The following is a 23,534-nucleotide window of genomic DNA, read 5'->3' as shown; positions in this document are numbered from 1 at the left end:
TAAGGAAGAATTTCTTAACTGTCTGAGCCCCCAAGGTCTGGAACAGCCTGCCATCGGAGGTGGTTCAAGCACCTACACTGAACACCTTCAAGAGCAAAATGGATGCTTATCTTGCTGGGATCCTATGACCCCAGCTGACTTCTTGCCCTTTGGGCAGGGGGGCTGGACTTGATGATCTTCCGAGGTCCCTTCCAGCCCTAATGTCTATGAATCTATTTCTTTCAGTGTCTGAGCACTGACCAAATATTTCTAGTAGTAGTGGCCTTTGTCACCTTTACTTGATCTAAGTATGCCCTTGCTTACCAACTCAAGAACATCAAAGTCTGTGATAGTGGTAAAGAGATTTCTGATGGTATCATGGATTCTAAACATTATAAGTATTTTTTAACAAAAGTACAGGTCTCTCAGAAGCAGCTTTGTATAAATCCAACTTATCAAGTGAAAAATGTAAATACTTTAGCTGGACCTACAAAAGACATAAAAGCACTTCCAGTGGCTGTAGATACACCAAAGTGGCTGACCAAGCATACAGGATTCGGAGGCATAAGCCAAACAGCATAAATTCCTTCCAAATTCAATTCAGCCTCCGTACATTCCATTTTGATGCAAATCTCAGAACCCAAGAGGTTAGTCACAAAGACTATATTAAGCAGAAGGTAAGCAGGGAGACTGATTCACAGTAGCATGAAATTTCACAGGCAAGAACCTACTGCATCAGATGCAAGGAATACACAAATGCTCAAAGTACATGACAAGGTCTGACTTACCAGAAAGCTAATTGCATGCTTACACTCTTGTCACAAGCACCGCACTTGCTACATAGACCCAACCCACCATCTTGGCAAGTCCATGGAATTTCTGTTCTCCTTCTCCCTTTCTCCTACTCTTGAAGAGATCCTACACAAGTGGCAGACACTTGAAAGAGCTGGATTTGTCTTTACTGTGAAATCTTTAGCAAGGTAGGAACAGCATACTTACAGCTTTGTTTGCTTTCACATTCCCATTTGGCTCTTGTTTTGTACTTCTCATTTTCATCCCTTCTGCAAAGGAAAGAAAAAATAAAACTGAGTGATTAAACTAGGCCAGCATATAGAGTACAGATGGATTTATGCTGTAGGAATAGTCAGCTTAAGCCAAATAATGACTTGGGAGAGAAAGGCATGCTGATTATTTAAAGTGGAGAGCCCCTTTTCAAGTCCCAAAGAATACTGGTAATTTTGTAGGGACACAGAGGGGAAAAAATAATGTATGTATATGACAAGCAAATAAGTTCAATGGATAAACACCTCTGTGTAAGAGAAAAAATGGTCTGCTTGTTCAGTTTACATTGAACGTAATTTGCTTGTTCCTGTAGTGTCAGTTTCCCTCTTCTCTTCCTTAGATCTTTCTGATAAGTGAAATAATTAGAACTGAAGGGCTCAAGGAATGACATCTAACATCTAATTCACATTTACAAAAAAAAAAAAAGACGAAGAAAAATCAACCTTAATCTGTCTAGCATTAGCATCAAAAAAACCCCACCATCTAAGGGAGGATGGCCTACATGAAGTAAATTGTTGGTTTCAGTCCAGTTTCTGGAAAAGGATTACACAAGACAAAGCAACCATTAAATTAACACTCTCACTAGCCAGGTTCATCTGAGAAGTCCATGGTTGGAAGACATGTAAAAGAATGAACTGAATACCTACTAGTTGTTCTCCTCTAACGCTAAGAAAAAGTATAGCAGTGACAGCATGGACGTTTACACTGCTGTACGTGTTCCTGATTTTACAGAAAACAGAAGACTTCACTCCCCAGGGCTGTCAAATCAGCAGTTAGATTTCTCTCAAAAAACAGAAACATCAGGATTCTGTCCCTACCAAAGCTTTCCTTTAGCATTGGCTCTTTCTGTTCATCATCATCATCTTCCTCAGACAATGGTGAGAAAGCAAACCTTTAGAGGAAAAGAAATAGACATCATAAGAATGATACTCAGAAATTGCAAATATTTTCACATTATTTTTAACACATTTCTCATCTCAACAATTTGTATCACCTGACTGCTCTTCACAGTGCAGTGATTATACATTAGATTAATGCTCAACTATAAGGTAAGCTCAATATTCATTTATCTTTTTAAATGGTTATGCCATTAGGGAGAATACATGCATCCTCTTCAACTGCAGCTTCCACTTCTGAGATCAGGAAGGAATGACATTAACCATGTTTTTCCATTAATCTGTACACATATTGCTCGGAAACCCTGGAGATAGATACAGCAACTGGTTGTACACCAAAAATTCTAGAAATGCTCTATGAACAAACAGACATTGCTCAAATGGTACTAAAAAAAGAAGAAAAAAAAAAGAGGTAAGAGAGAGTAAACCTTTGGTTGTTGGCAGATGGCCTCCACAGAATCATGATGACAAAAAGTATCATTGAGAATAATAACCGCCAGATGGCATCATCTACCCACAGCTCCCGCCAGTCCTGTCAAGCAGAGAAGTGCTACAGGTTAAAAAAAACAAAACAGACCAGGAACAAAGTGCATACAAGTCCTCTTTCCACAGATGGGCAAACATTATACAAAAAATGAAGTTGCATTTCTGTACTAAATGGCTTCCCCTAACAGTGTAAATATTGATGTATTAACACTTTAAGGTGCACTCATCTACATACAGAAGACTCAATAGAAAGAGTCCTTTTCAGCCACCACCCCCTCTTACCTGAAAGTATAAACTTATAAATGAAGTTCTAATCATGGAAACCCACTTAATGACAGGTAAACTCACCGACTGACAATCCACTAGCCTGAACTTCATGGTGGTCCAAATGATAAATACAATGGAAGCTGAAGGTAAGAAAGAACACTTGGTCAAAGAATGTTGCTATTCCACTCAAATACACAAAAGCCTTATATCTCAAATTGTCTGTCTTGAGTATCTGTATACCTATCACTAGAATACCTGAGCACCAAGCAAGCACTTCCTCAGAGTTTCATAAGCAAAAGATCTTAAACATCCACAGTTTACTATGTATTTTCTTTTTTGTATCTTTGTTTTCCATTCACAAAGGGTCAGTGCAGTTCTATGCCAATCATCTCTCATTGGCTAAATTTAATCACTTAAAATTAAGAGCTGAAATCAAAATGTTCTTGTTTTCCCCAAAGCATACTGTCACTTATAATGTCTGAGACATTATAAGAAAGGACTCCCCTACCACTCCCTGTCTCCTCCCTGACTGCAGAAGCTTTTTAGTGGGTCATATCTATTTTTATGATTCTAGAGAAAACCACAGCTCTTTACAAACTGCACTTCCTGCCCAGCAAAGAATAGTGACTTCAGGCATCCATGCCAACAACCAGTTAGGACCCCTTGTACTACATGACCAAGTTAAAAGCCTCAATGAAGCACACAGAGAAATCAAAGAAACTAATGCTTCTACAGTACTATTAAGACCTTGTTTTTAAAAGGTTGTGTGTCCCACAGACCTTCATAGAGTATCCTCCCATAATTACAATTTGAACTGACCCAGTCAGAAACTGGCTTTAATACAGGAAGGTGAGGTATTTCAAACCTGAAGCCTATATTACTATATGTTACCCATCCTTCACAAACAAAATATACTTCAAGTCAAAAGGACTTAGTAAAACCTCATATCTCCATTTTCCAGTCTCATGTTTCTTTCTATTATCTAAAGACAGACTAGGATCTTGGCACTCAAGCACTGGAACTCTATGACCAGATGACAAGTAGAAATGATTAAGTAGCAATATCACCCATGCCACCATTCCTACTAGCCCGACCCACATTGAAATTTTAATGCTGGAACTAAATGGGCTCACCCCATAGTAAGGTTCAAAGAATGGATATTTTTCTTATTAGTTGAGTTTTGCAGTAGCTTAGTCAGATGTTGCCAAGAACTTCAATCAAAGCCATCTATGCAAGTAAAACACTTTATAAAACACCTTTTGAAACAGCTTGTTCCTTATGCAAGAGTTAAAAGTGAACATGCTCACTGCCTGGTTATGGTGAGAGAAACTGAGGACCTAATAGCATTAACAGGTTTATCTTTCATATTCAAATGTTTATTTTATTTACTGGAAGTGGATACAAAGTTGCAGTTCCAGTTTTTCAAACCCAGACAGCCTGTTCAGTTTTCTTTGAACAGAAGAATTTTGTTTAATACCTTTTTCAGGGATCTGCTCTTAGCCTGACTGAGGAAGAAAGCATGGAAGCAAAGACTGTGTCAGGATTGTGGAACCATACTACATCTTGAACTCCTCTAGCAAATCAGAACCCACTTGTACAGCAGTTTTGGAACAAGCTATTACACATCTTGGGAACAAAGCAGACATCCGCCTGGGACGCAGCTGCCAACAAAGCATAAGGAAGTGTTTGGGAGTGGGGAGGGGGCCACAACAAGAACTGGCACAGAATTATTAATCTTATTCGTATGCACACTGATTTGGAGTTAGTGCCTCAGGGAGCAAGAAAAGCCACACAGAAACCCAAGCCGAGTTTGAATATTAAAGAATAACAACCATGGAAATGGCATTACATGTAAAAGAAAGGCCAATATATTGAGGCACAGGCTAGCTTTAGGAAATCAAACCAGTCTGATAATACAGAGCGCAAGCATGCTATTTACTGAAAATAAAATCAGTAGCTCACCTGTTACTGCCAAGATAAGAGTGTTGGTGAAGTGCCGATAAAGAGAAAGTTTCACAACATTCCTCCGTAGTTTCAACAGCTTCATTGTTTGAGTGAGGCTGATGAATATGTTTACCAAGTCAAAGAAAGCAATCTCAAAATCAACAAATCAGTAGGATGTGGCTGTTATACACTTCTCAACAACAATGGCATTCAATGCAGAGTGCCCCCACACACCTCCAGTATAGGATTCTAAGGTGACCCAGCTTTCCCATACACTGGTAGAAGGCAGTTCAGAGGTAACAGTTCTGCAGTGGTTTGGGATAAACAGACTGTTTCCCTCACTTTTGTTTTTTTAAAAAGCCTCCCAGCTACCATAGCAGACTCCTCTGACCAATACACTGACAGGACATCCAGATGCAAACTTCAAAAATATGCATATGACAAACAGCAGCTCATACCTCCACATGATTTTTATATGAATTTTGAAATGTGGAAAAAAAATTAAATTCAGGAGCAGATTCCAACATAACCTGTATCTTCACCAGTCTGCCTGCTCTTTTAATTCCATAATGATTCCACACATCTTTACACAAAGAGTAGCTGTTGTACAAGGGAGGAAATTGAGACACAGCCTGCATGCTATTTGATTTATCCTGACTTACTGATTGCTCAGCTACTTCAATAGCATACATGAAGGATGCTCAACCCCGATCCACAGAGCCATATTATGTAGCCTGAGGTACTCTCCAAAGGTCCAGAAATTTGGTGGTGGCGGAGTCATGGTAGCATTAACTGATGCTCCCCTGCTTCTGGATTTCCAGAACCATGGTAAGCCTTGTTTGGGCTAGATAACATGGCCCTGCATGCTAGATCGTGCTGGTACAGGGCTGGATCTAGTAGGCTAGCAGCATGCAGCTGGATAGGGGTGGCAGCTGGCCCAGGGCTGGATCAAGGTAATGAAAGGCATGCAGCTAGATCTAGTAGCAGACAGCGTACGATTGGAGTCATGGACCAAACCTGTGGCACTCATTCAGCCCACAGGGCCAAAAGGTTTGCTGTCATTCACCAAACCAAGGTGAAACCTGGACTCCTAAGAGCCAGAGCATGACAGGCCCTATAAGGTGCAAACCATGGAAAAGAAGGTTAGGAAAAGGGTTTATACAGACACCATTCATGAAAGTTTAAAAGTCTCATTTTGTTTTCAAACTATTTTGAGGCCTGTCAGAGTTGAGAAGGACATTTGGCTCTAGAGTTGCTATAATAAGGCTGTTTTTTTAAGTCTCAAATGTGATACTAAAACTAAGGCAACCCATTTTCTGAAAGCTGCTCTTTTCATTGCTGCATCGATATAATATTAGAGTAACTGAACTCTTCAACAATCAGGACATGATACACACAGTCTAAGCATTCAAAGGAGTACGGATAAAGAGTTGCTGAAATAGATCTCTGTTTCCAACATCATTTTTTCTGCACAAGCTGTAAAAGTAGAGCTTACCTGAACTCTCAGATAATGGAACCCAAGGTAAATTTCTCAAGAGACAGTAAGTCACTGAACCTGGCAAAAAAAGTTTGTGCAGACAGACCCCTTGAAAACCCAAGCTCCAAAGAAAAATGCTCCACCAAATCAACTAATGAAGGATATCCACCAGCAGAGGGCAGTATCTAGGAAAGCCAGCGGAATAAAGGCCAAGGAGGCAAGATCATTCTGTGCCTAGAGATAAAGAGAAACAGGCAGTGAGAACAAGATGAATGTGAAGCAAAGCACAGAAGAATCAAGAAAGCAGTCCTAGTTTATTTGTTTGCTTTTTTAATCAGAGGGCACAAATATAAAACTGCAAAAGTATACATTTCTCTCTGCTTTCCTGATGAAGCAGAGGGGTTGAATTAGTGTTCAACCCAATGCACAGAGTATTTTGTATCAAGGTAAAAGCTGACAATGCCACTTGGCCAGTATCAGTCATGACAAGTAAAGCTCTCTCCTATCAAAGACTGTCAGGGCAAGTGGCAGTGTTCCAAAGTAAGGTAAATCTAAGTCAACGAAGAGGTGGCAGCAACAAGCTGCCTGCTGTGACAGTGCACCCATGCAGGAACACCCCTTACAGAGAGCAGGTAGACAGTATGGCATACATCTAGCAAGTGAGTCTTTTGTAACACTGGTGTCAAAGATCATATATTCTACTGTTAAGCACTAAACCAAACCAGAATTAAATGGGACCACCAGACAATAAGAAATCAGTCTTCTCTCATGTGTACGAATTAATTCAAGAGATAATCTGGCAAAGATGACTTGTACTACCATACATTGAATGTTTCCTACAGAAACTAGTTATACCATGCAATTTCTGAAAGGATATCCACAACATTATACAAGCATCAATTACAGAAAGAGCCACATGTGCTATTGAAGCTGCAGTACCATAGAAAAACTGAAAAGGTACCAAAATAAGAGACTATGTCAAAATACATGATCCAAAGAGTTCAAATGGAGAGCAAAATCAAAACTGGAACATACTCCTGCCAACAGGCAAGTTTCAGAATGAAAAAAGCAGCAGTGCCACTGCCATACCGGTGCTGACCCTGTGAAGTCAGCAGCCTCAGAAAGGTGAGTCTAATAAAATCACAAAAAGACAAGTGCTAGTTAAGCTATTAAAAAGTGCACTTCCAAACATTTGCAAGAAGCATCAACTTCTATTTGTCAGTGTTTCTTCCATTTGTCAGTGTTTTCAGTGTGTATATGTTTTTTGTCAATTCAGAAAAAATGTCTGCTTTTGCATATTTTAGTTACTCACTAAAAACACATATTATTTAATGCAATTATTTCTAACTATATTTTGGAGAGCAAAGGAAGCATTTGATTGGCAAATTATTTGGAGAATAAAGCTTTCATACCCCACCTCTATGATCTCCAGCTCAAAAGCCTAGAAATTTCATTCACCAAGTTTCCTTATTTTAAGTGGAGCCCAGGGATTCTGCACTACAAACTGCAATCATAATAATTATATATAAGATCCATAAGTGCCACATTTACAGTGCACCAGAAAATTCAAGCACTGCTTACTGACCCCTGTAACTCTCAAGACACCTTCCATGCCAGAAAACAATAGATAGAGAGCTCCAGCCATAACCACTTTGTGAAGAGTGACTCCAAGACGAGGCCTGTAGGAAAAGCATAAAAGAAATATAAATTAAGTGAAAGAAAGCTCAAGAATGCCCTTACTTAGTCTATAATGGGGCAAAAGGAACACAATTAAATGATTTTCTTCACAATTATTCAGAGAGCTAGGAAATGATTGTGTTGTGATGCTCTACATGCACTGTTAGGTTTTCCTTGGCTTTAATATAAAAGGTGTGATGTGCAAAGTGTTCATTCTTTCACCCTAATGAATACACTAAAAATGCAAAGTGTACTTAATGTGCTAAACTGCTTAAATTAAACTTAAGATGTCACCTAGGCTTTTATCATTCTAAAATACAATTTTTCTCATCTTAACCAGCTGAATGCCTAAACAATGTTTTTTTAGATCAAGCTAAATCCTCATCTAAACAAAGCTTTATAAGCAAGTCTTAGTTCTAGTGAAGACTCTTTCCACCAAGTGTAGGAACTGAAGAAAAGCAGTCCTTTTGCTGTGGCGCTTGATGTAAGCATTGCCAGCAAAACATCTCTCGGTGGCAGTACAGCTCATAATTAACACTACTATTTACATGGGAGAGAAAATAGCCCTATGTTAGGGAAGGATATATTCACAGGAAGAATGATTTAACTCCTGACATTAAACGTAATTTTTCCCCTCTATTCAAAGTAAATACCGATATCAAACTGTTACTGTGATTTAACTGCAGACTCCTATTCAGCAGCCTCAATGATGGAGAGGTTCTCAAACTTAGTGATACCATAACCCCAAGCACTGAATGGCAGTGGCAGGGGACAGGGAGCTCACACACAGCAGCTGCTGCCGCCATCCACTACTCTGTGCCACCACCATGTGCTGCTTCCCCACACGTACCCCCTGGAAAGTTTTCAGCCTCCTTTTAAGTTGCTTGCGACCCCCCAGGGGATCACAACCCATAGTTTGAGAGCCCCTGCCTTATACAATCAGGTCCTGCCTACCAGATGAAAATAAACCTCAAAAATTTTCAAATTTCTACTCTAGTCAAATAGTTTGGGGGAAAAAGAACAATTTTCTATTACACTTTTGTACAGCTGTTTAAACTTTTTCTCTCATTATGTTTTAAGTTAGCATTCTCCAAGCTCTTTTGAGTTTATGCTATTCCTTTCTGCAAATGATCTGCTTTGTCTTTTATTTCTATTTCTTTAGTCTCCTATGACCATTTGCAGCATTTCTGTCCAACTTCAGCATACAGACACGTCAATATGGCACATATGAATCAGAACAGAGCAGCTGAGTTGCCAAACATTTCATCTTTGTAAACACAAAGAAACACTCGAGAGTAGAAGCACACGTTCACTGCAGTTACGAAGGTGCGCCTATTCCATACTGTTCCAAATAGGATCTAGGCCGCAATAAGGAGCTCACAGCTGTCAATTTTCCCTAACCTGTTCATACTTCAAGTGCAAACAATGATTTTCCATGTGGCAATGGAAAGCACCAGTTTGCTTAATGATCTTCAAATCATTTAACAAATTTAAAAGATAAATGGGTAATTTCTGCCATGCAGAGAACAGTCCATTACTCACTTGACTATCCCATATCCCAGGCTCACTATGATGACCAGAGTCCGAGCCAATGAACGTTTCACAGCAGAAAGCAGTTCTGCAAGTATCAGTGCTCCCTGGACTATCAAAAACAAAATACAGGAAACTAATTTACATACATGTAATTTGGTTTTAAATAATACACAGCAGGATTAACAATACTACAGTAACGAAGATTATTTCCTGAAATCCAGGAAAGTGAAGTTTTCAATGCTTTCATTACCCTTACTGGAACAAATTTCCAGGAAGTGCCAAATACTTCTCTCATCATTAAACAAGATGATGGGAAATTTATCTCCAAAAACGGTGAGCTATTCAGTCCAAAATACCTTGGATTATGCCAGACCAGCCTCTTTGCTGGAACAGTGCATCCTTCAGCAAAGAGACAACCTGAAAAATGTTATTTTAGTCCCTTGCCTTACCTCAGAGTACATAAGTTGTCAAACTTGGTTTCTACTTCCAGCTGTGTCAAGATTGTTAGCTATTAAATTTACCATGCTTCCCCATTCCTTCCTACAGCTACCAAAGCTACAACCCATGGCCATCTGCTGGATACTAATGCCAGCCAATAAGATCCTTGTTGCTACAGAACTGGGTGGTTTCTTATTGATTCATTATGATCTTATTAGTTTCACTTACTTGCATCCTCCTTTATAATCTTCTGGGGCACCCTGTGCTAATCCATCTAAAGCCAATTTACCAGTGAACAGCTATGGTAGCAAGTTTTGGTTGTTACCAGCTGGTATGTATCAAATGAGTAAAAACCAGACAACATAACTCTCCAACCCAGCTACAGTCACTGTACTTTGCTGAAAATTGGTCTACTATTCATTCTCCTACATCTAGATACAGCATTTGAAACTATTATCCAGTATTCTAAGACCTCTTACTGTACCACAGTATAAGAGTATCAGCTTTGAATTTCATTAGTTAGGTCAAAGGTTGTTAACGTGTAAGAATATCATACACATAAAACAGTGCATTTGCAGTCTCAAAAAAAAAGTGTCAGAAGACATCTGAAACAGACTTCGGTTATTCCTATGAAGTAGACAGCATAACGTTTTCACAGCCATTACAATAAAGACAGCAGTTAGCGATTTGTCAGAGGTTATATGGAGAATCTGTGACATAAACAGAACCGAAGAACTTTGGCTCTTGACTGTTTGTTGTGAAGTGATCCCCAGCTATCAAACAGTTACTGTATTTTCATTATCAAATTAGTTAGCTATCAGAGTAAGTCATTACTCCCGTGTCCCACTACCACCTTTCTAAGCTGTCCTTGCTACATACCAGATTCTCCCTTGTAACGGATATTCTGAAATTCTGCATAAAAGACTGCTTTCTCCAGCATTCCCAGGAAGATGACAGCACCAATCCAGAACTGGATCCTGAGGAGGTCCTGCCAGTAACAGGCTGACCATGCAAGCCAGAGGACTCCAAAGAACACATACACGATACACATCACCATAAAAAACTATCATATCAGGAGGGAAGCAAGGGAAAAACAAAAATCAATAGGATGGTTAGATCCAACAGTATTTTCATATAAGAATAGCATGGCTTTAATATTGCTATATTTTCCTAGTATATATTTGAGATATATATCAGTATATCAAACTAATGTGGAAAGGAGAGGGAGTCAAAAACTTTACTTCTCTTCTCATCTTGGTGTTCTGTAAAATTTACAGGCTTAATATACTTTATCATTGCCAGCAAAAAGAATCAGTATTACTGAGTTTGTAAGTGATTTCACTCTTGTATAAGAGAAGCTTGCCAATTTCTTCTGAGTTTATTGATCCATTTGATTTATTCCTTCGGAGGAAAATTCAGAAAACTCAGATAAGAGTTTGGACTTGTCCAAATCATCCCATAACACCAAGAAATAGTGTCCCTTGGTATGAATATGTTTTTGTGGTTGTGAACTTTGTTATCTTTACGATAATTTCCATATATTTTCCTGAATATCTGGAAAGACTGCCTGAAGAGCCAGCGTTACCATGCCGGGGGAGGGGGGCGGGGAACAGACCCAAAAAACAACCCAACAACATGAACTTGAGGGGTTGTAACCACCTCAACCCCAATAAAGATATGACTGGCTTTCCATTACAGGTCATTTCCCTGAGCCCTAAAAGCTGAATTTTAGTGCACAGTTTTCAAACAAAGTCAAGGTAATTTAAAAAAGGGGGGGGATTGAGATAAGGGACCCTAGGAAGAAACCCAGAAATTAAATCATAAAAGACTGCTCAAACTACCACTGTATCATGTTTTGAGCTTATCATGATCTTCCCCTACACTGTGCAGAAATAAAGTTGACACGTCACAAAACACATTTAATATATGTTATTCAGTGACAAATTAGAAACCCTAACAGCCTATAACAACACAATACATTTCCAAAAGAGCATTGAAGCTATGTGCACAAGAATGATGAGGGTGAAGAGAAAGGAGAAATACACAAGATGAATAACAATTTGATATGCAATCAGCTTTACAGTGGGATATCAAACAGACAACTGTGCAGTCTCCCGTTACAGAAAATAGGCTTTTAAAACAAGAACACTGCAAACCTAACTGGGCAGTGCCCTGAAAGCTCCACAGTCTTAACACACTTCTTTTCTAGGATAGAATTTCTCTTCCATAAAAATCCTATTTGTGGGTTACTCATGCAATTCAAACAGAAGGCCCTAGATACTGCAACCTGGGATGAATCCTTCCAGATCAGATTAACTCTAGACTCAGGGGCCCTTTTCCTGAATCTGTATATTTTAACATTCAGATATGTGAATGGAGTCTCTAGAAATAAGGCTGGATACCTTCTACTGCTGAAAGCAAACCACATAGTATCTCAGTTTCTTACTGAAATGCTACAGCTTACCCCTGGTAGCAGAGCTCACTTTAGCAAATGCAATTAGGATAAAGACTGTACTTCCTGTCAGTCTTTGCTTGTGGCTTATATAATTGCATGAACATTTTGCAAAACTCTTGTCATGTCCTTTAGTCAGCAGGAGAACATTTCATCTCCTGGAGAGAAACAGCTAAAGATAGTATTAAAAAAAAAAGACTTGCTGACTCGAAGGAATTACAGTGTCATTTAAAAGCTTGATTATCATACTTCAGTGCCCATGAAGATCCATAGAAGACTGGCTGGTTCAAAAGAGCAGAGAAAGCAATGATACACAAAAGAAGGGCAACAGATAAACACAGTAAGTTTTCCCCAAAGATGAACTAAGAAGGCAGGGAGAGATTTAAGAATTTCAGTTCATGAGTGAGTAACTGCGTAAATGATACTGATATCCTCTGGCATAACAAGTCCACAGCAGTGTTATATCGTTCAGACAAAAAATTATCTGAATTTTGTAATGCAGGAAAAAGGCATTAATAGATTTAATATCAGGAATGCTGCTAAAAGCGTGTTCGATTTTTTTTGAGCCAATATGCAAGTCACTGTATGACAATGCTGTTTAATAGTTCTTACACTAGGTTTTGTGTCAATTCTGTGGATGAACTCAAAAAATTCAGTTTTACTTACGATCATGAGAGGATAGTCTGCAAGAGAGAGGTATTCATATGGACCTTGCAGCTCCACTGTCACTGTCAAAACACAATCCAATAGCTGATTTGGATGGGAATGAAAAAACAAAAATCACAGCAGACACCTAATTCTGACTTCACCACTTAAACAAGATAATCCTAAATCCCTACATAGTGTAATAACTCTTATATCTAACCTGCACTTTTATCAAGAAAAAAATTAAACCTTGTATAAAATATTCAAAAGCAAGCATGCAATTAAAATGGCATTCCTCATTATACAGCAGCCCCTGGCAGTGTACAAACTAATTTGTGCTAAAGACTCTATGCATAATAAGGCAAGTTCAAGACTGCATTTAAGCCTGTACTTTGAATTTCCATCTTCCTAATTGCCAATGCAGTGTATCCATTATTGCAAACACCTTATTAACCAGTAACAATTTAATTTAAAATATCAAATTTCCATTAATGTATTTCTCAAAAGGTTGGACAGCATTCCAAAATAGTGTTAGTTACAATAACAAGGTGTTAATCTTGATTTTGCAATGCCATACACCACTTGAAGCCAGGATACCTAAGAGGTCACTCATTCTATAGGGTGTTCTCAACTATATACCTATATGTAGACAAGATCCTCAAATTAGTTGCCTAAATCTCCTGTTCATTTCCACCATTAACCTGATCATGCTCAAAACTGCTAATCTTCACAACCCTGTGAAAGGATCATCTGTTTTATTAGGATGAAGGGAACTCTAGTGTGGCATGTTTAATTCTCAGTCATGTGAGAGATGGACAGGACCACAATCTCCACATTACAAAATTACACTTTATGTCTGATAGTACTCAATAAATCCATTCTTTCCTTTCTGAAATTGCCATATATAACTTACTTGTAAAGAGTTTCTCTTCAGGATTAGATGACGGTGTACTTTTCTCCATCCTCTTAACTTTTGTACTAGACTCCTTCGAAGCCATAATCCCAATCTGTACAATAAAGATATATGGCCCATCTCGCCACGTTTTGATCAAAGCATTCCTTGCCTAAAAATGAAATGCACAGATATAGACAGAGGACAATACAGAGGAGATCAGATCAGTGCAACAATAAACACTTCTAGTGAGACTCCAGAAAATATTCTGACCAAACACTATGTTCATATCTAAAGCATACACTCATAGATTCATAGACTCTAGAGTCGGAAAGGACCCTGAAGGATCATCGTGTACGACCCCCTGCCCCAGGCAGGAAAAGGACCAAGGTCAGATGACCCCAGTCAGGTGCCTATTTGCCTCCTCTTGAAGACCTCCAAGTTAGGTGATAGTACCACCTCTCTTGGCAGCCCATCCCAGATTCTGGCCACCCTTACCGTCAAAAATTTCTTCCTAATGTCTAACCTGAATCTATTCTCCACTAGTTTGTACCCATTACTGCAAATTACTCCCAGGGATGCTCTGGTAAATAACGCATCTCCAACTCTCTGTTGTCCTCCCTTGATAAACTTATAGGCTGCTACAAGATCTCCCCTCAGATGTCTCTTGTGAAGGCTGAAAAGATCCATATCTCTCAACCTCCCCTCGTAGGGTTTTGTACGGAGGCCACTAATCACACAAGTGGCCCTCCTCTGGACCTTCTCCAGATTCTCCATATCCCTCTTGAAGTGCAGCACCCAGAACTGGTTACAGTACTCCAACTGCAGCCTGACTAGTGCCACGTAGATGGGAAGCATCACCTCCCTTGCTCTGTTGGTCATGCATCTGCTAATGCATGATAAGGTGCGATTGGCTTTGTTGATGTCTTTGTTGCACTGTCTTATTAGCAATAAGAATGACCTACTTAGAAATAAGAAAGTTGAAAGACAGGATATGGGTAACAGAGTAACAGGGGACAGCTGATATGAAAGGGTTACTGGCGGGAACCTGTGACATAACCATATATGGAACCTTGTTAATCATATGGGGAAAAAAGATGTCAAACGTAACAAATAGCCAAAGAAGAAGCTTAACACTTTGGAAGCCAGAGAAGCAAACAACACCCGGCTACTACGGTTGCAACCCTTGATGCCATGACAATCATGCCTGGCCAACTGAGTCACTGTGCATCATTTGGAAGGGCTAGGTAAGAATACCTTTATAGATTGTTTCAGAGTTTTGATATTGCTTAAGTGTTTAATAAATTTGCATTAAAGTCTGGAATTGTCTCACCAATCAATTTATTCCGTCTATACCACAAGGCCCTAAAATCAAAATTAAGTACAACAGTACCCATATCAAAAAAAAGTTCCTCTGACATTTGACAGCTCTTATGATGATGGCAAAACAGTCCCCAAATTTAAGTCTGCCTCAAGACATTTTTTAATTTTCATTACAGTTTCTCACTGAACCATTTTAGTACAGAAGAATTTCAAGCTTCCTCTCTTTAAGAAATTACTCAATTACAAAAACTAAAACCAAGATAATGCTGTATATTAAACACTATCCTATGCTCAGATTATAGAATTGGAATTAAGACACTTAACAGAAGTAGAGGAATATTAGGGCTTTGTTACAATTTACGCTATGAGCCACACAAATGTTGATCAGTGTTACTCCAAGCCAGTGACATACCATGGGTCTCTGGTACCTGGGGACCAATGCTTGCATTTGCGCCCTTTCCCCCTACCCGCTTCTCATAGCAATACTTAAAAAGTCACATCGTGCGATAAGAACATTGAAGGGCCTGGCCAGCAGCACCCCACCAGGGCTGCTGCCTGGGGGCCATGGCCCCCTCCCCAGCCCTGTCAGTCAGCCACTGATCCAAGCCTGGAGTTTCATAGATTTCACAGACGTTCGGGCTGGAAGGGACCCCAGAGGATCATTGAGTCCAGTCCCCTGCCCCAGGGGCAGGAAGTCAGCAGGTATCATAGGATCCCACCAAGATAAATATCCAAATGTGTCTTGAAGGCATTCAAAGTGGGTGCTTGAACCACCTCCAATGGAAGTCTATTCCAAACCTTGGGGGCTTGGACAGTAAAGGAGTTCTTCCTTATGTGCAGCCTGAACCAGTCAGAGGAGTTTGTGACCGTTCGACCTTGTCATCCCTTGGGGCACTCTGGTGAACAGACGTTTCCCCAGATCCTGGTGAACACCCCTGATAAACTTATAGGTGCCACAAGATCACCGCCGAGTCTGCGCTTTTCCATGCTTTTGTGTGTTTGTGTTGTATATGTAGAAATGATTGCATAATAGCTCAAAATGCAGTCTTACTCTTGTACAGTGTGTAGGGTGTGCAGGGATTCGGTGGGGTATGGGTAGGTAGGTGTGGGGTTTGTCGGGAGCTGTGTGCGTGGTATTTGTGGGATGTGTGATTGTGTGAGGAAGAGGGTGTAGCTGTGGAGTTTGTGAAAAGGGCTTGAGGGTATATGGGGTGTGCATAAGGCCGGCCAGGAGCTTTCCCAGGCTTCTCACAGCCACAGGAACATCCAGAGCGGAAAAGTGAAGGCGGCCTCGCTCTGGCTTCTGGCACAGCCTCCCCACCAGGCAGTCATATCCTTAGTCTAGAAACCTTCTCTGAATGTCCCACACCTGCACAACTGTGACTTGCCACTAGATGCTTGGTAAGCAGGGGAAGGACTAGGAGCTGTAGCTGAGAGTTTTCTGTAGGGGGCTGGTGAGCTATGGAAGGCTTCTATCCCTGCTCTACAGGTGTGGACACAAAAGATCCTAGAATATTAGATTACTTCAACTTGGGCGGCACATCTATGAGGAGTATCCACATTTTAATGGAACAGGAGCTGGGTAGTGCAGATCAGAGATAATCCTGCCTTGGAGTGGAATAACTTTGTGCAAAATAACAAGCATTTAATCTACTTTAAGGAGTTAACTGTGGACAATCCAGGGGATAAGAGCTCCAAAATTACCATGTAACAAGGCCCTTATTTAAATTACACGAAAACAGATAACTTATTTACCATATGCCAAACTTTGAAACAGTCTCCTCAGTTTGTGCTGCATTAAAAATCAGTTCCACAAAGACTGAAAGGGCCATATAAACTTTAACTTTACTGAATGCAATCATAGTATTAATGGGTGTAAAGTAAAGCATGTGCATAGGTATTTGCATGACAGGCACCTTTGAGGTTGTGGCAAAACAATTATTTCTAGTTGGGGTAGAATGCAATATTCATTAAAAGTATTGAGCAGATTACACTTTTAATTATTAATCTAGCTTGTTACGTCTGATGCATCAGTGAGTATATCAATATTAAATCAAGTTTAATCTTTGAATACTATAAATATTAGATAAAAACTAAATTATCACTGATAAATTGTTAGGTTTGAGACATATTTTATATATCAATATTTACTGAATTAAATTTTTAAAAAGCAGCTTGCATTTAATTCAGTTTATAACAGTCTGACCTTTCAGATGCAAAAAGAACAATGAATAAAGAGTTAACAAATATTTCTTATGAAAAATGAGATTCACTCATAGTTATTCTATAGTCACTAAATTATCACACATATTACATTTTGTCAAAGCTAAAACATAGCTATGTTTAATAAAATTCTGATATTGCTATCTTATTTCATACTCAAACTACTTATTATAAAGAATTCATGCAAACAGAAAAAAAAATTCACATGAGATTACTAGATTCCACACTACCCTTATACCCCATGTTCTCAGGATACTTACAGTTTTTTCTGCCATAGTTGTATGGTTTGCACTGTTCTCCTTCTTATCTTTTAAACTCTTGAAGGTAGAGAAGGGAAAAAAGCCAGGAGACTAGTCAGGATGCAAGAATTTTTAGCCTCCCCCCATTAATAAAAAACCCCCCATACATACCAAAGAAAAGTCATTACCTCCTGTTTGTTACCTGAGAGGGGTTCTGGATGAACATATTCTTTGTAGAACATCTTTAGGGTGAAAAAAGTATTAATGAAAAATTACAACAGCATAAAAACTGTTGAGTTACCAAAAAAGAGCACTTTGAAATTAGTGTTTGAGCCTTCTTCTCTATCTAGCTCCAATCCTTTCCCTACTAGAGAAAGCTCTGCACTCCTGCTTAGAACTGTCCTTGTAAGAGACTGTATTACTCATAGAACAGAGTGGGGGTTGTTGTTTTTTTGTTTTTTTCCAAGAAAATAACTGGGATCATGTGTATTTTTCTATGGAAATCAATTGATTTGAAGGGTAGGTTTGTTTCTGCAAATCTTTTTTTCTGGTGGTTTGAATTTTTTGTTTAATTTTAGAAATTTGGTCCTGCCTGCCCAGAAAGAGATGCTGGTGACTGGAGAACTAATACAATTACTAAATAGCAAGATAATGAAAGCTGATCAACTGAGCGGGGGGGGGGGGAGGAATCACTGCTTTTTAATTAATACTAAACTGCTATACACTTGGGAGAAACAAGTGTTCTGTTAAAAATTTAGATTGGGTTTCCAAAGAAGCTCAAGGAAATGCATCTTAGGACCCGTCTACACGTGCAGAGAAAGGAACAATGCGATCTTGTGTGGGATCATATATTAGATCCCATCACGCTTTATTGCTAGTGCAAGTGGAGCCTAGGATTACAATCCCAGGCTCCCCACGCACCAGCTCCTGCAGCTGCAAGCCCAGAAGTTGACAGGGCTCAGCGGGGCTCACAGTGGAGGCTGTGTTCCCTGCATTGTGAGCATTGTTGGCTGCAGGGCTCCCAGCAGGGACAGTGGGGCTTGCGGGGGGGCAACGCTTCCACTGCTGTAAACCCTGCACCTCCAGAGACTCACACCGGGGCCCACATCAGGGGCAGCATCTTTGGCTGTGGGGCTCACAGCGGCAGCAACAGGAAAAACACTAAACCCCCTATCACGCGGGGCTTGTGGCAGAGGAAGCATTCCACCACACTGCTTCTGCTGTGAGCCCTGCACCTCACGAGGCTCACAGTGGGGTCAGCACTGTCCCCACTGAGAGCCCTGCAGCCGACAATGCTCACAGCAGAGGCATTTCCTCTGCTGGGAGCCCTGCAGCACATGCCAGCTGTAAGGCTTGCAGTGGGAGTAGTGCAAGGAAGGCTGCCCACACTGGGAGCCCCAACGGTAGGGCTCACAGCCATGGGTGCCAGTGCAGGGAGAGCTCAGGATCGCCCCCTGCACTGATGATAACAGCACAATGGCATCTAAAGCACGATCCCACAGTCATACCTCCTGCCACGTATATGCAGCATAGCAAGAGGCAAGATTATGTGGATCACACATTAGATCCCATTGTGCCTTTATCTGCACATGAAGAGAGGCCCAAAGCATAGCAACATGTAGACATGCCCATGCTAACTTTGAACAAGGTGGTACATCTACATAGCACAGTCACTGCCAGGCAGAGAAGCCAGTTAAGGTTCTGAAAGCAGTATTCAGTTGGAAATAGCTTGATTACCTTTGTACAGCACTGGATATGTGCTCTAAGACTACCTTGAAAATCCCTGTCGTATTAACTTAACCATAAATTCAGTTAAGATCTCGAGGCTCATAATACACAGTTGAGACCCTCAAGATCTCTTGAAAAGCAGTAACAGGAAAAATAATATTGACATTTCTTTATATATAAAGGTGAAATCAGGCAGCGTGTTACAAAAAACTCTCTCATGCTATTTTTATACAAAGCCAGAAAGAGAAAGAAGCCCATTATTAAAAATCAATTTTAAGCCACCTTTAATTCTGCTTTTTTTCTTTCCAAGTGTCACAGATTATGCATCTATGAGAAGTTTCCTATTGTTCATTAGTGTCTTAATCTATATGCCACTCTGCACTTTTCTCCTTGAATGCTTTATGTCCAAACTCTTAAACAAACAGTGCATACACTGACTTTTGATATTGGTAGGATTGTATTGTTTCCCTTGGCAAGACACAGCTGGTCCATATCCTGCTATTTGCACATACTCTCTTGATGTTCTTCTGCTAACCATATACCTCCACGTGTCATTTCCTACAGGGGCCCCCTCTTCCCCTTCTAAGCTGGTTTATGCTTCACATGTTCTTTTGTACCTTCTACTTTCTATTTTATTATCAGTATTTATATAATCTCCATACCCAGCTCTTGTTATTCTTTAACCTAACTTAAATGTTAGTTTTGAACTCCCCCTAGCAAAAAGGCAGAGGACTTTATTAGCAAAAGAAGTATAAAGCTCAGGTTACTGAGTGCTTCCCACAGCTCCCAAAGTGGCCTCCCACTCTAGCTGTGCACATGTGCAATGCCACCCTTCCTTGCAACGTGAATTGGGCTGGCAATGTAGGACCAATGAACTGGATTGCCAAAATAAAAGGCATCACAAAACACCTTTTAAATCTGCTTTTCAGGACCTGATTTTGAACAATGAACAACAGTTAAACCAAACCCAAGAAATCGTGGCTGTAATTGTTTTGGCTCTTTGTTACTTGTTACGCACAGATAAAGAAAAATAATTTTCTGAGATAGGTATTTATCTCTTCATGTTACAAGTGTGGCTGCAACAAGCTCAACTATTCCTGTAGGAACCATATCAAATATGAGGACCTCTTTCATCTGCACATGCTGTAAGAGAAAGGAAGTTTGAGAAGTCTGCACAGATACCTGTGGCTTGAAGAGCTCAGAACAGTTGGGGAAGAAGAGTGAAGCCATGGCATAGGACCCTGACCAACCAGAACGCTCCTCAGACGTGGCCCCAAAATAATATTCCACTTGTTCATCCTGTCAGACACAGAACATGCCTTAGTTTGGCATCTTGAGAGTTTAGCTCAAGAGGCATTTTTACACGTACTCCAGGAGGCGCCCTGGGAAGAGGGGGACAGGGGTTAGGGGTGGCTTTAATTAGCAAACACTTTTAATTAAAAATGCCTGAGCAGCATGTGTATCAGAGTCCCCCACACTTAAAAATGGTGGCAGGGCACTTTGGACTAAAGCTCATTGAACAAGCTTTAGTTCAAAGCATCCCATTGCCATTTTTACACATGGGGATGCTAATGCACATGATGCCAGTCTGCTGGAGTGCGTTTATTTCTGTGCTCCAGCAGGCTTAATTCATCAAGTCTAGATTTCCAGCACATAGGAACCCACGGAGTTGGAAGAAGTAGAAAGCAGCATAATTTCTCAACATGCCAATATCCTTGAATAGATTCTAACACGACACATAAAATAACCGTCTCACATCCTATCTAATCCATGTAAGATGAAGCTTCCCTTCCCTTGTGTTACAAACATGCTCACTGTATAAGCACACACATAAGTATGTTTACAGTGGGGATTAAAGGACAGTTCATAACCGAAATCTCAATGATCTAACAACAGAGCTGCAACCCAGTTTATCTATAATTTTGTAATAATTTCTGACACATAATTAGCTTCTTACATAGTCCTGTAAATGCAGTTTTTAATGCCAGACAGCCCAAAAGCTGTACAAATGAAAGTTACTCTAAATTATAAAAATATAAACACTTACTATAATACATCAGAAGCAGTGAATGCTTCTTGTCACATAAAAGGAATTTAAGTTTAAAGCTTGCTTACTTTATAGTTAACTACTCTAGCCTTAGCATTGCACCTGAAACAAGACTGCTGCTGGCTAAAAATGTCAACACTGTTGCTTACTTACTGGTCAGTCTGGAAAACACATGGGTAATTTCAATCATGTGAATAGCTTTCATCAAGTCAGTGAAACAACTTACACACTTAAAATGAAGCACAAGCCCGAGTCTGCATGATTGAACCCTAAATTATTAAAATCCTCACAGAGTTGATACTTTTCAGTATAAATTAGGTCCCTAAAAATACTGACCTGACAAAGAAAGTTAACTAACAAGAAAAACGCATTATAAAAGTTGTAAAAACAAGCTGTATTTTTAAACTGTATTTGAAAAACAACATGGCCCAGACCCAACTCTCTTTGGATGGAAAAATAGCACCTACGCAGCTAACTTAAACTGCATGTGTATCATTTTGAGCTATTTAGATTTTTAGAGCCTATGTATCCCCTGCACAACTTGGCAGATGTTTCTGAGCTTGCTTGCTCAGAAAGATGCATTCCAGTCACTTACACTCCTCAGTGTATTATCTCCATGCATGTCAGGGAGATGTGACAGGAGGGAGAGGGAAAAGGGATATCCAGGTCAGCCAAAGAGAATATAAACCTGTATCACCCACTTTTCAGCAGTGTTCTAACTGCGAGGCTACAGGTAAGGTATTACCAAGTGCACTCTCTACCCCTCCTGCTAAAGCTGGTCCACTGGGGCAAAGAAGGGAAGCTATATAAGACCATGAGGACAGGCAACCAGCAGGACTGAGGCTCAGATAGATGAATCCCAGGTTCCCGCACCTATCTTCAATGGCATTTCTGCATTTTGCAGATAAGTAATCAGAGGAAATAAACAGAAGCTATCCCACTGCTGTCTGCCCCATCTAAAGTGCTACTTAACCACCTAAAGGTGGAGTTGGCTTTGGACCCATGTGTTTATATAAATTAAGACCACTGAAATGCAAATGAACTAAGGGACAAAATGAAAGTAGGCAAATAATGAAATCAATTATGTGCTCTTATTTAGAATGCTCACAAGTTTTCTTTCTTTTTTTTCCCCATATCAGTTGGGTGTGGGTGTGAGTGACTAGATTTATACATTTATTATTTTAAGCTCTGAATTTAAGGGGAAGCTTATTGGTATAAACACACACAACCTTCATTCAAAATCCACTGAAGTCAATGAAAAAAAGAAGTCTATTGACTTCAATGGACCATTCCTCAAATCAAATTTCCCCTCTCCAAGAACTTGCCACAACCAGGGTAGATTAGAATGATGGGGGTGAAGAAAAACAGCAACATACATAAACCCAAGTCTGTTAAATCATCTGATTATAAAATCCCAAACTGTTCCAGACAGTCCTTACCCCAAAGCTGAAGATTTCGTTGTAGCAATCACAGTATCTTAAGTACCAGGTAACATTGTAACTTTGGGAAGGATTGCAAGCCTTCTCATCTCCTTCAACTACAAGGAATACAAGAGAGGGGAAAAAACATAAATCCTATCCATGCCCAGTTTTCCCCTTAGATATTAGTGGACTAGCACCACACATGACAGAAGGGAAGTATATTGAGACTAGAATTCCATTCAGCCCTATTACAGAATTACACTAGACTTCCTGAAAGATGTTGTAATTATTTGCTCATGCAACTGCAGAGGGTATTAAGGCAAATAAATAACAGTTCTTGTAAAATGTAAACTCAAAGAAGAGCAACACCACCGACCCTCCATCTTTACAATTTTAAAATATAATGAAGGATATTTAGAGGTATGGGTAGTATCACTTAGACTAAATATCAGAGCACAGCTCTGGTGACTCTGAAACACTTTAAGATGCTACTTTAAATATACTTAATCCATCCAATTAAGCTAACATCAAAACCAATCTTTTTTTTAAATGCAATAAGCTAACAAGCAGTCTCCAGATCTAATGATCCATATGTAGCAAAACCCAGTTTTTTGTTTTTCTTTTTTTAATACATTCCCTCCCCTTCCCCTAACCATTTCTGACTTTCTCTCTACCCTTTCTATCCCTTATAAGTGATTACTAGTACTAGCTAACCTATAGTTTCATAGTAGCTAGAGTTGGAAGGGACCTAGGAAGATCATCTAGTCCGACCCCCTGCCTTGGCAGGAAAGAGCACCGGGGTCAG

The 23,534-nt window shown here is 39.9% G+C and overlaps 1 protein-coding gene across 2 annotated transcripts in view; it reads right to left on the bottom strand.

The window, feature by feature from the left end:
• Window positions 1-23,534, bottom strand: part of TMEM87A (transmembrane protein 87A) — a 35,318-nt gene that overhangs the window by 5,888 nt on the left and 5,896 nt on the right. Inside the window, exons 2-16 of one of the 2 annotated variants that reach the window (XM_019551862.1) lie at window positions 22,748-22,845; window positions 20,444-20,560; window positions 17,722-17,775; window positions 17,555-17,611; window positions 13,770-13,920; window positions 12,878-12,939; window positions 10,639-10,822; window positions 9,331-9,430; window positions 7,697-7,790; window positions 6,989-7,060; window positions 4,653-4,761; window positions 2,772-2,830; window positions 2,366-2,469; window positions 1,860-1,933; window positions 979-1,040 (exon numbers count right to left, since the gene is read on the bottom strand). In XM_019551862.1, coding sequence (XP_019407407.1) covers window positions 979-1,040; window positions 1,860-1,933; window positions 2,366-2,469; window positions 2,772-2,830; window positions 4,653-4,761; window positions 6,989-7,060; window positions 7,697-7,790; window positions 9,331-9,430; window positions 10,639-10,822; window positions 12,878-12,939; window positions 13,770-13,920; window positions 17,555-17,611; window positions 17,722-17,775; window positions 20,444-20,560; window positions 22,748-22,845 — 1,397 coding nt within the window. Of the gene's footprint in view, window positions 1-978; window positions 1,041-1,859; window positions 1,934-2,365; window positions 2,470-2,771; window positions 2,831-4,652; window positions 4,762-6,276; window positions 6,346-6,988; window positions 7,061-7,696; window positions 7,791-9,330; window positions 9,431-10,638; window positions 10,823-12,877; window positions 12,940-13,769; window positions 13,921-17,554; window positions 17,612-17,721; window positions 17,776-20,443; window positions 20,561-22,747; window positions 22,846-23,534 lie in introns of both variants that reach the window. The other variant, XM_019551863.1, reaches the window with a different exon arrangement.

The sequence above is a fragment of the Crocodylus porosus genome, unplaced genomic scaffold (genome assembly GCF_001723895.1).
Source record: "Crocodylus porosus isolate Cpor-Errol unplaced genomic scaffold, CroPor_comp1, whole genome shotgun sequence".
Lineage (NCBI taxonomy): Eukaryota > Metazoa > Chordata > Crocodylia > Crocodylidae > Crocodylus > Crocodylus porosus.
Note: the sequence above shows the minus strand (reverse complement) of the source record. Positions and strands in the feature narration are given on the sequence as shown.